At 45.1% G+C, this 15,971-nt stretch overlaps 1 protein-coding gene across 1 annotated transcript in view; it reads right to left on the bottom strand.

The window, feature by feature from the left end:
• LOC139414425 (ERC protein 2-like) overlaps positions 1 to 15,971 on the bottom strand; it is an 88,668-nt gene that overhangs the window by 32,729 nt on the left and 39,968 nt on the right. The window contains exons 6-11 of the mRNA XM_071162337.1: positions 14,264 to 14,419; positions 12,581 to 12,748; positions 6,725 to 6,892; positions 2,412 to 2,549; positions 796 to 936; positions 388 to 528 (exon numbers count right to left, since the gene is read on the bottom strand). Of these exons, the coding sequence (XP_071018438.1) occupies positions 388 to 528; positions 796 to 936; positions 2,412 to 2,549; positions 6,725 to 6,892; positions 12,581 to 12,748; positions 14,264 to 14,419 (912 nt within the window). The remainder of the gene's footprint in view (positions 1 to 387; positions 529 to 795; positions 937 to 2,411; positions 2,550 to 6,724; positions 6,893 to 12,580; positions 12,749 to 14,263; positions 14,420 to 15,971) is intronic.

Below are 15,971 nucleotides of genomic sequence, written 5' to 3' on the forward strand. Positions count from 1 at the left end.
GTTTAGTAGAAGACATTATCATGGTATAAAAGGGATCTCTTCCACTTGTTTCCTTGAACCATTTAACCTAATACTTGCTGAACTGTGCACAATGCACTGTAGGTTTCTCACCGTTACCAAACACTGTAAAGTAAACTCTGTACCATACGGTGTTACTATAAATCCTTGCCATCCCTTTAACAGGGATTCTAACAGTGATTTTAACTGACAGACTAAATCATTGAGGCCGTCCCAAATGAGTTGTTCAGGTGGTCATTGCTAGTTTACATAATAGACATCAGAATGAAACCGCAAAGGCCTCTGGGAGTATGCTGTATTTTTGAATCCCAGCCATGCATTCCCCACTTTCATTTACACTTTTAAGTTGTGCAGTGCTAGGACACCTACCTTCTGTAACTGTGTCTCCAACTTGCTACACTCCTCTTTCTTCTGCTCGATGGCCATCTCCAGAGACTTGAGCTTGGATTCTTTCTTCAGGCTGGAGGAGGCCAGGGAGGAGGCATGCTCCTTCAGGTCAATGAGACAGGACTTCAGGGGGACAGACAGGGACAGCATTGACAGTTAGGACCAGTCCAGACCAGGTGGCACAGCACAGTAAAAACACTGAACAGTCCTAACTGGGCCACGCTACCAGAGGGAGCAGCGTTCCATGTATTTGAAAGGGTACAGTTATTTTGCTCACTGTTCACTGCCAATTGTTCAGGCAACACACATGTACTGTATATTCACACAAACAAATACACACGCACACCCACACGCACGCACACACGCACAAACACACACACACACACTGACCTCCTTCTCTGTTAATTCCATATGGAGGGTGTTGACTTTCTCCTTGAGGTCCTTGTTCTCCTTCTTATAGGACTCCACCTCGTCAATCCTCTCATTGTCCTCCCTCGCTCTCTGCTCCTTCAGTCTCTCTATTATCCGCTCCTGAGAGAGACACACATACACACATTATGTCCACCATCAACACATTATGTCCACCATCAACACATTATGTCCACCATCAACACATTATGTCCAGCACAACACATTATGTCCACCATCAACACATTATGTCTACCACAACACATTATGTCCACCATCAACACATTATGTCCACCATCAACACATTTTGTCCACCATCAACACATTATGTCCAGCACAACACATTATGTCCACCATCAACACATTATGTCCACCATCAACACATTATGTCTAGCACAACACATTATGTCTAACACAACACATTATTTCCACCATCAACACATTATGTCCACCATCAACACATTATGTCCACCATCAACATATTATGTCTAGCACAACACATTATGTCTAACACAACACATTATGTCTAACACAACACATTATGTCCACCATCAACACATTATGTCCACTATCAACACATTATGTCTACCATCAACACATTATGTCTACCATCAACACATTATGTCTACCATCAACACATTATGTCTAGCACAACACATTATGTCTAGCAAAACACATTATGTCTAGCACAACACATTATGTCTAGCACAACACATTATGTCTACCACAACACATTATGTCCACCATCAACACATTATGTCCACCATCAACACATTTTGTCCACCATCAACACATTATGTCCAGCACAACACATTATGTCCACCATCAACACATTATGTCCAGCACAACACATTATGTCCACCATCAACATATTATGTCTAGCACAACACATTATGTCTAACACAACACATTATGTCTAACACAACACATTATGTCCACCATCAACACATTATGTCCACTATCAACACATTATGTCTACCATCAACACATTATGTCTACCATCAACACATTATGTCTACCATCAACACATTATGTCTAGCACAACACATTATGTCTAGCAAAACACATTATGTCTAGCACAACACATTATGTCTAGCACAACACATTATGTCTACCACAACACATTATGTCTACCATCAACACATTATGTCTACCATTAACACATTATGTCTACCATCAACACATTATGTCTACAATCAACACATTATGTCCCCCATCAACACATTATGTCTACCATCAACACATTATGTCTACTATCAACACATTATGTCTAGCACAAAAAATTATGTCTAGCTCAACACATTATGTCCACCATCAACACATTATGTCCACCACAACAAAGCGATATATATCAAAATCCTTAATACTTTTGAAAACATACAGTCTCTGTATGACGAGCCACAAAACAACACTGAAAGCAAGTTATTGATCTATTGTGTGTTGCTCACATTTCCATCTTAACTCAGTAATGCATATCCAGGTCATGTGATCTGAAATTGTGGGCTCTGGTTCTAAGTTATCCTACTGTAAAACTCTGGGCCCCGGTTCTAAGTTCTCCTACTGTAAAACTCTGTACCCTATATTTAAAAGTGCTGTACCTTCTCAGAGAGTGCCTCCTCCAGGGTGGCCAGGGCAGTGTCAGTGTTACTGGAGTCAGTCTGCAGAGACTTCACCCTGTCCTTCAGGTTCCCCAGCTGCTTGTCCTTATCACACAGCTGCTCCTGCAGATTCTCAATCTGGGGGGGGGGGGGGGAGATAGAGAGAAAATTAGCATGAGGTCAAAATAACTGTAGATAGAGAAACTGCATTAAAAGTTAGTTAGTGTGAGTGATGTTCACAGGCTAAAAGACTAGAGGGGACTGTGGTTGTGTCCCAAAAGGCACTGTATTTGATATATAGTGCAAAGTCAAAAGTAATGCACTATATAGGGAATACAGTGCCATTTGGGACGTATGACTGTGATGGACTTTTTAAGCTTGTGAGAGGAAGTCTTTATTATTTTAGCCAAAGACATCAAATACTTTGGGAACTCTGAATTTAATTTAAGCTCTTTTAGATTTGCTGTTAATTGAGGGAGAGGAAAGAGAGAGAGACAGAGTTTAGATGTAAATGGCTATATACAGTTTCTCCATTTTCACAGTGAGATGTTTTTCAACGATAGTAAGAAATAAAACAAGATAGTCTAGCCAGAGAGAAAGAAAGAGAAAGAGGGATATCTGAGAAAGAAACCAATCAAAAATACAGAGACACATTGTACTGACACAGCAGAAAAAAGAGACAGAGAGAAAGACATAGTTAAAAGAGAGAGAAAGAATGGGAGAGAGAGGGAGAAAGAGAGAAGGTCAGGGTGAGAGAATAACCCTCAGTGTATATTTTTAGAACACACTAGAGGCAGTGTGGCAGAAACTCCCTCGCATCCTCCTTTTCTGTGTGTGTGTAGACATACTTTTAACCTGAGAACAGCACAGAGACACTTGATGGACAGAGCTACAACCATCCATTTGCATCCAACTAGCCCAAGCATGTGTCCCAAATAGCACTCTATTCCTTATTCAGTGCATTTCTTTCGACGAGGGCCAATAGGGGAGGCAACCCAGGTCTCAGGGAGACAGGGATCCAACCAAACAACCTGCACTGATATACAGCAGGCTCTCAAATAGGTTCTATGTAACAATTCTCAAGATTTTTCTCATTTTGGGGGAGAGCTTTCTTGTTGTTTTTTTAAATTTCATCTTTATTTAACCAGGTAGGCTAGTTGAGAACAAGTTCTCATTTGTAAATTCGACCTGGCCACGATAAAGCAAAGCAGTATGACACAGACAACAACACAGAGTTACACATGGAGTAAACAATAAACAAGCCAATAACACAATAAACAAGTCAATGACACAGTAGAAAAAAATTAAGTCTATATACAGTGTGTGCAAAAGGCATGAGGAGGAAGGCAATAAATAGGTCATAGGAGCGAAAAATTACAATTTAGATTAACACACAGATTAACACTGGAGTGATAAATGAGCGGATGATGATGTGCAAGTAGAGATACGGGTGTGCAGAAGAGCAGAAAAGTAAATAAAACAAAAACAGTATGCGGATGAGGTAGGTAGATTGGGTGGGCTATTTACAGATGGACTATGTACAGCTGCAGCGATTGGTTAGCTGCTCAGAAAGTTGATGTTTAAAGTTGGTGAGGGAAATAAAAGTCTCCAACTTCAGCGATTTTTGCAATTCGTTCCAGTCACTGGCAACAGAGAACTGGAAGGAAAGGCAGCCAAATGAGGTGTTGGCTTTGGGGATGATCAGTGAGATACACCTGCTGGAACGTGTGCTACGGGTGGGTGTTGTTATCGTGACCGGTGAACTGAGATAAGGCGGAGCTTTACCTAGCATAGACTTATAGATGACCTGGAGCCAGTGGGTCTGGCGACGAATATGTAGCGAGGGCCAGCCGACTAGAGCATAGAGGTCGCAGTGGTGGGTGGTATAAGGTGATTTGGTAACAAAACGTATGGCACTGTGATAGACTGTATCCAGCTTGCTGACTAGAGTCTTGGAAGCTATTTTGTAGATGACATCGCCAAAGTCGAGGATCGGTAGGATAGTCAGGTTGACTAGGGTACGTTTGGCGGCATGAGTGGAGGAAGCTTTGTTGCGAAATAGAAAGCCGATTCTAGATTAGATTTTGGATTGGAGATGTTTAATATGAGTCTGGAAGGAGAGTTTACAGTCTAGCCAGACACCTAGGTATTTATAGTTGCCCACATATTCTAGGTCGGAACCGTCCAGGGTGGTGATGCTAGTCGGGCGGGCGGGTGCGAGCAACGAATGGTTGAAAAGCATGCATTTGGTTTTACTAGCGTTTAAGAGCAGTTGGAGGCCACGGAAGGAGTGTTGTATGGCATTGAAGCTCGTTTGGAGGTTAGTTAGCAGTGTCCAAGGAAGGGCCAGAAGTATACAGAATGGTGTCGTCTGCGTAGAGGTGGATCGGGGAATCGCCCGCAGCAAGAGCGACATCATTGATATATACAGAGAAAAGAGTCGGTAAGAGAATTGAACCCTGTGGTACCCCATAGAGACTGCCAGATGTCCAGACAACATGCCCACCAATTTGACACACTGAACTCTGTAGTTGGGCCAAAATGGGCCAAAATACCAGCAAAAGTGTGTGAAAACCTTGTGAAGACTTACAGAAAATGTTTGACCTCTGTCATTGCCAACAAAGGGTATATAACAAAGTATTGAGATAAACTTTTGTTATTGACCAAATACTTATTTTCCACCATAATTTGCAAATAAATTCATTAAAAATCCTACAATGTGATTTTATGGATATTTTTTCTCATTTTGTCTGTCATAGTTGAAGTGTACCTATGATGAAGATTACAGGCCTCTCTCATCTTTTTAAGTGGGAGAACTTTCACAGTTGGTGGTTGACTAAATACTTTTTTTGCCCCACTGTAGGTCTGTAAAAGTTTGGGTCTAGGGTGTCACCACCTTTGAAGAGGGGGATGACCGCGTCAGCCTTCCAATCTTTAGGGATCTCGGACGATACGAAAGAGAGGTTGAACAGGCTGGTAATAGGGGTTGCAACAATGGCGGCGGATAGTTTTAGAAAGAGAGGGTCCAGATTGTCTAGCCCAGCTGATCTGTACAGGTCCAGATGTTGCAGCTATTTCAGAAGATCTGCTGTCTGGATTTGGGTGAAGGAGAAGCTGGGGAGGCTTGGGCGAGTAGCTGCGGGGGAGGCGGAGCTGTTGGCCGGGGTTGGAGTAGCCAGGAGGAAGGCATGGCCAGCCGTTGAGAAATACTTAATGAAATGTACTATTATCATGGATTTATCAGTGGTGACCGTGTTACCTAGCCTCAGTGCAGTGGGCAGCTCAGAGGAGGTGCTCTTGTTCTCCATGGACTTTACAGTGTCCCAAAACCGTATTGATTCCTGACTTCCCTTAACAGTTGCATATCGTGGGGACTATTTGATGCTATGGCAGTCCGCCACAGGATGTTTTTGTGCTGGTCAAGGGCAGTCAGGTCTGGAGTGAACCAAGGGCTATATCTGTCCTTACTTCTACATTTTTTGAACAGGGCATGCTTATCTAAGATGGTGAGGTAATTACTTTTAAAGAATGACCAGGCATCCTTGACTGACGGGATGGGTCGATTAGAAAGCCCTGCTCGCAGAAGTGTTTTAGGGAGCGTTTGACAGTGATGAGGGGTGGTCGTCTGACCGCGGGCCCATAGTGGACACAGGCAATGAGGCAGTGATAGCTTAGATCCTGATTGAAAACAGAAGAGGTGTATTTGGAGGGCATGTTGGTCAGGATAATGTCTATGAGGGTGCCCATGTTTACGGATTTAGGGTTGTACCTGGTGGGCTCCTTGAATATTTGTGTGAGATTGAGGGCATTTAGCTTAGATTGTAGGACTGCATATCCCAGTTTAGGTCACCTAACAGAACGAACTCTGAAGTTAGATGGGGGGCGATCAATTCACAAATGGTGTCCAGAGCAAACCTATGTCTGATTCTCAAGATTTTTCTAATTTTGGGGAGAGCTTTCTTGTAAACCTATGTCTGATTCTCAAGATTTTTCTCATTTCGGGGGAAATCTTTCTTGTAAACCTGTCTGAGTCAAATGTATCAAATGTTTCCCTCAGATTTGCTCTTAGGCGAATAGCTGAGGCCCTCCGAGTCACTATTCATTACACGTATTTCTACTGAAAAGCATGTTATGCCTAAAAGCAGAGCTAGGCTCCCCCACTTCCAGTACTGTAAGCAATGTTTGGAGAAAACAATGTTGTTCACTGATGCCGTCCATTTAAACAAACTAGTGAACAATCGCAGTCTACCTTAACCAATCCCTGATCCTTAACCATGACCCTAAATCCCTGACTGCTGCCCCGTGCCCCTAACCTTCTTCTGCAGGACGTTGATCTTCCTCTCCTTGACCTCCAGCATGTCCTTCATGTCTCGAATCTCTCCAGCCAGTGTACCCTTTTCTTCCGTCAGGTCCTGCAGCTGCTTGGTCTTCTTGTTCAGGAAGGACTCCTTCTCCTCCAGGCGCAGGCGCAGGGCGTCCACCTGGGAGGGGAGAGGTCACAGGTCAAAGGTAAAATTTCACAGTTTAGAAGTCAAATTCAATCAAATGGATTTCATAAAGCCCTTTTGACATTAGCAGTGGTCACAAGGTGAAAACCACCCCAACACCCAGCCCACTGGAGGAAGTTTGTGAATGCTCCCCAAAGAGCAAAAGTGTTTAAGTCAAGTTGTCACAAAGTGCTTTCATAGTAACCCGGCTGAAGGGCATTTAACACTGAAGGGCAAAGCTCAAAGTTCAACGGTATTATTATTGTCTAATTGACGAAGGAGAGTCCTCTTTGAAATACGTGCCATTTACAATACAATGTTCATTCCCCACTAAAGGGTATCGGGCAAGAGGGGAGGTGATACAGTTGAAGTCAGAAGCTTACAATCAGTTAGGTTGGAGTCATTAAAACTTGTTTTTCAACCACTCAACAAATTTCTTGTTAACAGACTATAGTTTTGGCAAGTCGGTTAGGACTATCTACTTTGTACATGACACAAGTAATTTTTCCAACAATTGTTTACTGTCACGACTTCTTCCAAAGTCGGTTCCTCTCCTTGTTCGGGCGGTGTTCAGCGGTCGACGTCACCGGTCTTCTAGCCATCTGTCACGTTCGTTTGTAGAGATGGACCAAGTACGTAGAGTTCCAAATACTTTTAATGAATAAAGTGACTTAAGCAAATACAAAACAAGAAAGAATAAACGAACCGTGACGACAATGCAGTGCTAGCAGGCAACTAAAAATAGAAAACATCCCCAATTAGAGACAACTATAACCAGCTGCCTCTAATTTGGAATCATACAAATCACCAGCATAGAAAATCAAACCTAGAACCCCACATAGAAAATATAAACTAGAACAAAAACCCTACTACTACTCTACCACTGTCTACGTGACAGTACACCCCCCCCCCCCCCCCCCCCCCCCCCCCCCAAAGGTGCGGACCGCTAAACCTGAAATAAAAAGGGCGGGTGTCTAGTGGCGGTGGCGGCTCTGGTGCTGGGCGAAGTACCCGCTCATCCGCCAGCATCGGGAGCGGCTCTGGTGCGGGACGAAGTACCTGCTCATCCTGCGGATCCAGCCATGGACCTTGAAGTTCTGGACCGTTCACCGTCGCAAGAGGTTCCGGACCATTGACCGTCTCAGGAGGTTCCGGACTGTGGACCGTCGTTGGAGGTTCCGGACTGTGGACCGTTGTTGGAGGTTCCGGACTGTGAAACGTCGCCGGAAGCTCTGGACTGGGAACTGTCGCCGGAAGCCTGATGAGTGGGGCCGGCACTGGTGGTACCGGGCTGGTGACACGCACCTCACAGCGAGGGCGAGGAGCAGGCACAGGACGTACTGGACTGGGGAGGCGCACTGGAGGCCTGATGCGTGGGGCCGGTACAGGTGGCACCGGACTAGTGACACGCACTTCAGGGCAAGTGCAGGGAGGAGGCACAGGACGTACTTGTCTGGGGACACGCACTTCGGGGAAAGTGCGAGGAGCAGGCATAGGACGTACTGGACTGGGAAGACGCACTTGAGGGAGAGTGCGAGGAACATGCACAGGACGTATCTGACTGGGAAGACGCACTTGAGGGAGAGTGCGAGGAGCAGGAACAGGACGCAACTGACTGGGAAAGCGCACTTGAGGGAGAGTGCGAGGAGCAGGCACAGGATGCACCTGACTCGGAAGACGCACTTGAAGGAGAGTGCGAGGAGCAGGCACAGGATGTACCTGACTGGGAAGACGCACTTGAGGGAGAGTGCGCGGAGCAGGAACAGGACGCACCTGACTGGGAAGACGCACTTGAGGGAGAGTGCGAGGAGCAGGCACAGGATGTACCTGACTGGGAAGACGCACTTGAGGGAGACTGCGAGGAGCAGGCACAGGATGTACCTGACTGGGAAGACGCACTTGAAGGAGAGTGCGAGGAGCAGGCACAGGATGTACCTGACTGGGAAGACGCACTTGAGGGAGAGTGCGCGGAGCAGGAACAGGACGCACCTGACCTACTCTACGGACGTGACACCATCGCCAATCCATTTTTCATGTTCCTAGCGAACCAGTAACACTTAGCACAAGAACTTACAATAAACAATTCCCGACAAGGACATGGGAAACAGAGGGAAAATATACACAACATGTAATTAGGGAATTGAATCCAGGTGAGTGTAAAAACAAGACAAAACAAATGGAACATGAAAATCGATCGGCGATGGCTAGAAGACCGGTGACGTTGACCGCCGAACACCGCCCGAACAAGGAGAGGAACCGACTTTGGTAGAATTCGTGACATTTACAAACAGATTATTTCACTGTATCACAATTCCAGTGGGTCAGAAGTTTACATACACAAAGTTGACTGTGCCATTAAACAAAATTATGTCATGGCTTTAGAAGCTCCTGATAGGCTAATTGACATCAACTGATTCATCTGGAGGTGTACCTGTGGATGGATTTCCAAGCCTACCTTCAAATTCAGTGCCTCTTTGCTTGACATCATGGGAAAATCAAAAGAAATCAGCCAAGACCTCAGAAAAAAAAATGTAGACCTCCACAAGTCTGGTTCATCCTTGGGAGCAATTTCAAAAGGCCCAAAGGTACCACGTTCATCTGTACAAACAATAGTACGAAAGTATAAACACCATGGGACCACACAGTCATCACACCGCTCAGGAAGTAGACGCGTTCTGTTTCCTAGAGATGAACGTACTTTGGTACGAAAAGTGCAAATCAATCCCAGAACAACAGCAAAGGACCTTGTGAAGGAAACAGGTACAAAAGTATCTATATACTATCCACAGTAAAACAAGTCCTATATCGACATAACCTGAAAGGCCTCTGAGCAAGGGAGAAGCCACTGCTCCAAAACCGCCATAAAAAAAGCCAGACTACGGTTTGCAATTGCACATGGGGACAAAGATCGTACTTTTTGGAGAAATGTTTCCTGGTCTGATGTAACAAAAATATAACTGTTTGGCCATAACCACCATCGTTATGTTTGAAGGCTTGCAAGCCGAAGAACACCATCCCAACCGTGAAGCACGGGGGACGGGGGTGGCAGCATCATGTTGTGGGGGTGCCTTGCTGCAGGAGGGACTGGTGCACATCACAAAATAGATGGCATCATGAGGAATTAACAATTATGTGGACATATTTAAGCAACATCTCAAGACATCAGTCAGGATGTTATTAAAGCTTGGTCGCAAATGGGTCTTCCAATTGGACAAAGACCCCAAGCATACTTCCAAAGTTGTGGCAAAATGGTTTAAGGACAACAAAGTCAAGGTATTGGAGTGGCCATCACAAAGCCCTGACCTCAATCGCATAGAAAATGTGTGGGCAGAACTGAAAAGGCGTGTGCGAGCAAGGAGGCCTACAAACCTGACTCAATTACACCAGCTCTGTCAGGAGGAATGGGACAATATTCACCCAACTTATTGTGGGAAGCTTGTGGAAGGCTACCGAAACATTTGACCCAAGTTAAACAATTAAAAGGCAATGCTACCAAATACGAATTGAGTGTATGTAAACTTCTGACCCACTGGGAATGATGAAAGAAATGAAAGCTGAAATAAATAATTCTCTCTACTATTTCACATTCTTAAAATAACGTGGTGATCCTAACTGACCTAAGACAGGGAATTTTTACTAGGATTAAATGTCAGGAATTGTGAAAAACTGAGTTAAAATGTATTTGGCTAAGGTGTATGTAAACTTCCGACTTCAACTGTATGTAAGTGTGTGATGCAGAGGACCAGGAGAGAGTGATATAATGTGCCCTTAGATGTGGAAAAAAACAGGACAAGGACCAAAACACATGCAGGGGAAAAAACATTTTATTAATGACCCCAACGAGATTCTGCACACATCATTTAAACGTAAATATTTTACATCATCCAAGGGTGTACATAGGCATGTGTGTGTTTTTGTGTGTGTGTGTGCACGCGCGTGCCTGTGCGTGTGTGTGCTTGTCTGCATACAGTGCCTTGCGAAAGTATCCGGCCCCCTTGAACTTTGCGACCTTTTGCCACATTTCAGGCTTCAAACATAAAGATATAAAACTGTATTTTTTTGTGAAGAATCAACAACAAGTGGGACACAATCATGAAGTGGAACGACATTTATTGGATATTTCAACCTTTTTTAACAAATCAAAAACTGAAAAATTGGGCGTGCAAAATTATTCAGCCCCCTTAAGTTAATACTTTGTAGCGCCACCTTTTGCTGCGATTACAGCTGTAAGTTGCACATCGAGAGACTGACATTTTTTCCCATTCCTCCTTGCAAAACAGCTCGAGCTCAGTGAGGTTGGATGGAGAGCATTTGTGAACAGCAGTTTTCAGTTCTTTCCACAGATTCTCGATTGGATTCAGGTCTGGACTTTGACTTGGCCATTCTAACACCTGGATATGTTTATTTTTGAACCATTCCATTGTAGATTTTGCTTTATGTTTTGGATCATTGTCTTGTTGGAAGACAAATCTCCGTCCCAGTCTCAGGTCTTTTGCAGACTCCATCAGGTTTTCTTCCAGAATGGTCCTGTATTTGGCTCCATCCATCTTCCCATCAATTTTAACCATCTTCCCTGTCCTTGCTGAAGAAAAGCAGGCCCAAACCATGATGCTGCTACCACCATGTTTGACAGTGGGGACGGTGTGTTCAGCTGTGTTGCTTTTACGCCAAACATAACGTTTTGCATTGTTGCCAAAAAGTTCAATTTTGGTTTCATCTGACCAGAGCACCTTCTTCCACATGTTTGGTGTGTCTCCCAGGTGGCTTGTGGCAAACTTTAAACAACACTTTTTATGGATATCTTTAAGAAATGGCTTTCTTCTTGCCACTCTTCCATAAAGGCCAGATTTATATACGACTATATACGAATATACGACTGATTGTTGTCCTATGGACAGAGTCTCCCACCTCAGCTGTAGATCTCTGCAGTTCATCCAGAGTGATCATGGGCCTCTTGGCTGCATCTCTGATCAGTCTTCTCCTTGTATGAGCTGAAAGTTTAGAGGGTCGGCCAGGTCTTGGTAGATTTGCAGTGGTCTGATACTCCTTCCATTTCAATATTATCGCTTGCACAGTGCTCCTTGGGATGTTTAAAGCTTGGGAAATCTTTTTGTATCCAAATCCGGCTTTAAACTTCTTCACAACAGTATCTCGGACCTGCCTGGTGTGTTTCTTGTTCTTCATGATGCTCTTTGCGCTTTTAATGGACCTCTGAGACTATCACAGTGCAGGTGCATTTATACGGAGACTTGATTACACACAGGTGGATTGTATTTATCATCATTAGTCATTTAGGTCAACATTGGATCATTCAGAGATCCTCACTGAACTTCTGGAGAGAGTTTGCTGCACTGAAAGTAAAGGGGCTGAATAATTTAGCACGCCCAATTTTTCAGTTTTTGATTTGTTACAAAAGTTTGAAATATCCAATAAATGTCGTTCCACTTCATGATTGTGTCCCACTTGTTGTTGATTCTTCACAAAAAAATACATTTTTATATCTTTATGTTTGAAGCCTGAAATGTGGCAAAAGGTCGCAAAGTTCAAGGGGGCCGAATACTTTCGCAAGGCACTGTATGTGTGTGTGTGTGTGTGTGTGTGTGTGTGTGTGTGTGTGCGCCCGCGTGGTGTGTGTGTGCGCGTGGTGTGTGTGTACGGTGTGTGTGTGTACAGTGTAGCTACCTCTGTCTGCAGTATGGCAGCACGCTGCTCCTTAGCAGTGAGGGACTCTTTGAGAACCTCTATATGCTGTTTGCAGTCTGAGTTCTGGTTGTTCAGGGTCTCCAGCTTGGTCTGCAGGGCCAGCAGCTCAGACTCCTTCTTGGACAGCTCCTGCTTCAGCTGGTCAATCTGTGGAGGAGGAGAGACACACATAGAACAGGGAGTATTCCAACTAGCTATTGTATGAAGTTGACAGCTAACTAGTATGATTATGGCAGGTGTGTGCCTGTATGTGTTTGTGTTTGTATTAGGTGTCTGTGTATGACTGTACTGAGTGTGTTTTGTGCAGTGGACATTTGACAGAACAGCCTCTCACTGAAATGGGCTGTCAAGTTTATCCACTGTGTTCCTTTCAGCCAGGATCTCCTCTCACTAAAGATGCATTTTGGACTGACTCTCCTGCATTATTCATGAGGTATACATCAGCCCTATCTATTGATGAATAATGGGTTAAAAATACAACAACGGGGCCTCCCGGGTGGCGCAGTGGTCTAGGGCCACCATTATGGCACCAGAGACTCACGGTTCACGCCCAGGCTCTGTTGCAGCCGGCCGCGACTGGGAGGTCCGTGGGGCGAAGCACAACTGGCCTAGCGTCGTCCGGGTTAGGGAGGGTTTGGTAGGGATATTCTTGTCTCATCGCGCACTAGCGACTCCTGTGGCGGGCCGGGCACAGTGCACGCTAACCAAGTCGCTAACCAGGTCGCATCCAACCCGGAAGCCAGACAGAAGTCCGACACATTGGTGTGGCTGGCTTCCGGGTTGGATGCGCACTGTGTTAAGAAGCAGTGCAGCTTGGTTGGGCTGTGTTTCGGAGGACAGGCTTTCGACAAGATAGTAACAATTGGATACCACGAAATTGGGGAGAAAAGGGGTAATGTGCATGTGGAGTTGGATGTAAACACACGGACACAATTCTACAGATAGGCTAGAGGCTAGATGACATGCCACAGACAGACAGATAGATAGAGGGCTCGAAAGACAAACACATCTGTTTGACAGGCAGGCTGGCGGACGGAGGGATGGACAGACAGACAATGTGACAGACATACAGACTTAGAAAGAGGAGGGGAACTTAACCTGACTGTGAGACAACTGATGACAGACTGTATAATATGGCTGAGCAAATCAAAGCTGGACCAACTGAATAAGAAGTGATAAGATAAGGGTTCATGAGAAAATTAAACGTAAGCAGTTTGGTGCAGTTGGTTCCAATGGTAATACTCTACTATCAGTCATATTCTACTATCAGTCATATTGACAAGGCTTCAGAGGTGATCAGAAAATAGAGATTTTAATAACAAAAGAATGATGTTCTTTATTGTCTTCCTCGGCTCTCTCTGCTAAATGTACAGTCAGTAACAAATCAACAAGTAAGCATCTCCCAGTCAGATAGCTGCCAGCGAAGCACTTCCCTGATGAAATCAGTTAATTTAATACTAAAGCTAGTTTATTTACAGTCAGCTCTGTTCTGTTCACTTTGAACCTGCACAGCAAAACCAAGATTGTGAGTGATTGTGTTTGGCACATCATGCACACAGTAAATGTGTGTGTGTGTTTGTGTGTGTGTGTGTGCGTGCGTGTGCGTGTGTGTGTATGTGTGCATGTGTGAGTGTGTGTTTTTTCCTCTATATGTGTGTGTACCTTGGTCTTCATAAACTTGGAGTGGTTCTTGTAGACCTCCATCTGTTTGATCTCCTCCTCTCTGTCCTCAGTGTTCAGCAAGCCGTTAGCCTTCAGTATCTGGATCTCATCCTCCAGGTCCCTGATGTTGCGCTCCAGAGACGCTATCTTGGTGTCCTGGTCAACACACACACACCAGCTGTAAGACTCTATCTTGGTGTCTTGGACAACATACATACACACACACACACACACACACACACATGCAGACACACACACTAGTTGTACGCTACATCCACACTTAAAATCCAGTGGCAGAACATTTCCAAAGGTTGACCAGTGTACAAAACACTTGAGAGAGAGAGAGAGAGAGAGGGCAGCGAGAGAGACAGTCAGAGAGAGTCCGAGTCAGAGATTAAGAGATAAAGAGAGAAAGAGCTCTATGAAGTAATAAGGAGAGCCGCTGCAGTATCTGGAGAAAAATCGAAAGCTTCCTCCTCCTTCTCTGCCTGCTGCAGATCCAGCTTGAGCTCCCTCACAGCCTCTCAATGGATTAATCACCATTTGGAAATACTGAGCAGCACACATCACATCCAGCCTGGGAGAATGTCAAGCCCAGAAAGAAACGCCTGGAGAAGAAGCAGGAAGAAGGTCCGTACTGCTCTGTAGTCGCTCGCACATCAATGCAGAAGCCAGTCTCTGGACTGCGACTGCGACTCCGAGTGTAGCTTTGACTTCGCAGGGTTTTCAAATAAATAATACAGATTAGCCATGGTCCGTCTCCCATGCACTCCTCCTGCAGAGCACTGAGAAAGAACCCCTTTTCTTCTCCCTCTCTCCCGACCTGTCCTTCCCTCGACAGGTTCTGAACTTGTGAAATTGAACTAGAACTTTAGCAGGGGTCATCTAGAACCCAGCGGAGAACTAGGAACACCGGCTGCATGAGATGCTCTCGCTATAGGATGACGGAAAAAACAACAGACGGTCCTGATCTAAGGGGTTAATGTGAAAGTGTGAAAGTTGTTATCATGGTCAAGTGCCTCGTCGATGCATCACTATCCTACAATTGCAGCCAGATGCAAGCTACCATAGAGAGATCATAGTAGTACATTAGAACATAGTATAGACAACAACATATGGGTCAGAGAAGCTATGTCATCCAATTGACTACAGTAGATCATGCTGATCAAGCTGAGGATGTAATTCTCTCTCTCTCTATCTCTCTCTCTCTCTCTCTCTCTCTCTCTCTCCCACCCACCCTCCCTCCCTCCCTCCCTCCCTCCCTCCCTCTCTCTTTCTCCCTCCCTCCCTCCCCTGTGTTCTGGCCTCAGTGTCATAAACAACCACACCTGTTTCCATGGTACCAGCAAGCTGGCTGTGTGCTCTCCTTGGTGTTTGAGGAGAGAGCGAGAGAGAGAGAGAGAAGAGAGAGAGAGACAGTCAGAGAGAGTCGGAGTCAGAGAGAGAGAGAGAGAGAGAGAGAGAGAGAGAGAGAGAGAGAGAGAGAGAGAGAGAGAGAGAGAGAGAATTACATCCTCAGCTTACATTACTCATGCTAACATCAGCATCAACATGGCTGTGAAGAGAGTGGAGAGGAACGGGGAGTTCCTCTACCGAGAATGGAAGGGGCGGGGCTTGGCTCTGTATGCAAATCCAGAGCCTCCAGGAGCCAGCGTGTCATGTGACCATGCAATTGGAGAGTCACAAGACAGTGGTAGGAGATGTTGGG

This window comes from Oncorhynchus clarkii, chromosome 7 (genome assembly GCF_045791955.1).
Source record: "Oncorhynchus clarkii lewisi isolate Uvic-CL-2024 chromosome 7, UVic_Ocla_1.0, whole genome shotgun sequence".
NCBI classification, from domain to species: Eukaryota; Metazoa; Chordata; class Actinopteri; order Salmoniformes; family Salmonidae; genus Oncorhynchus; species Oncorhynchus clarkii.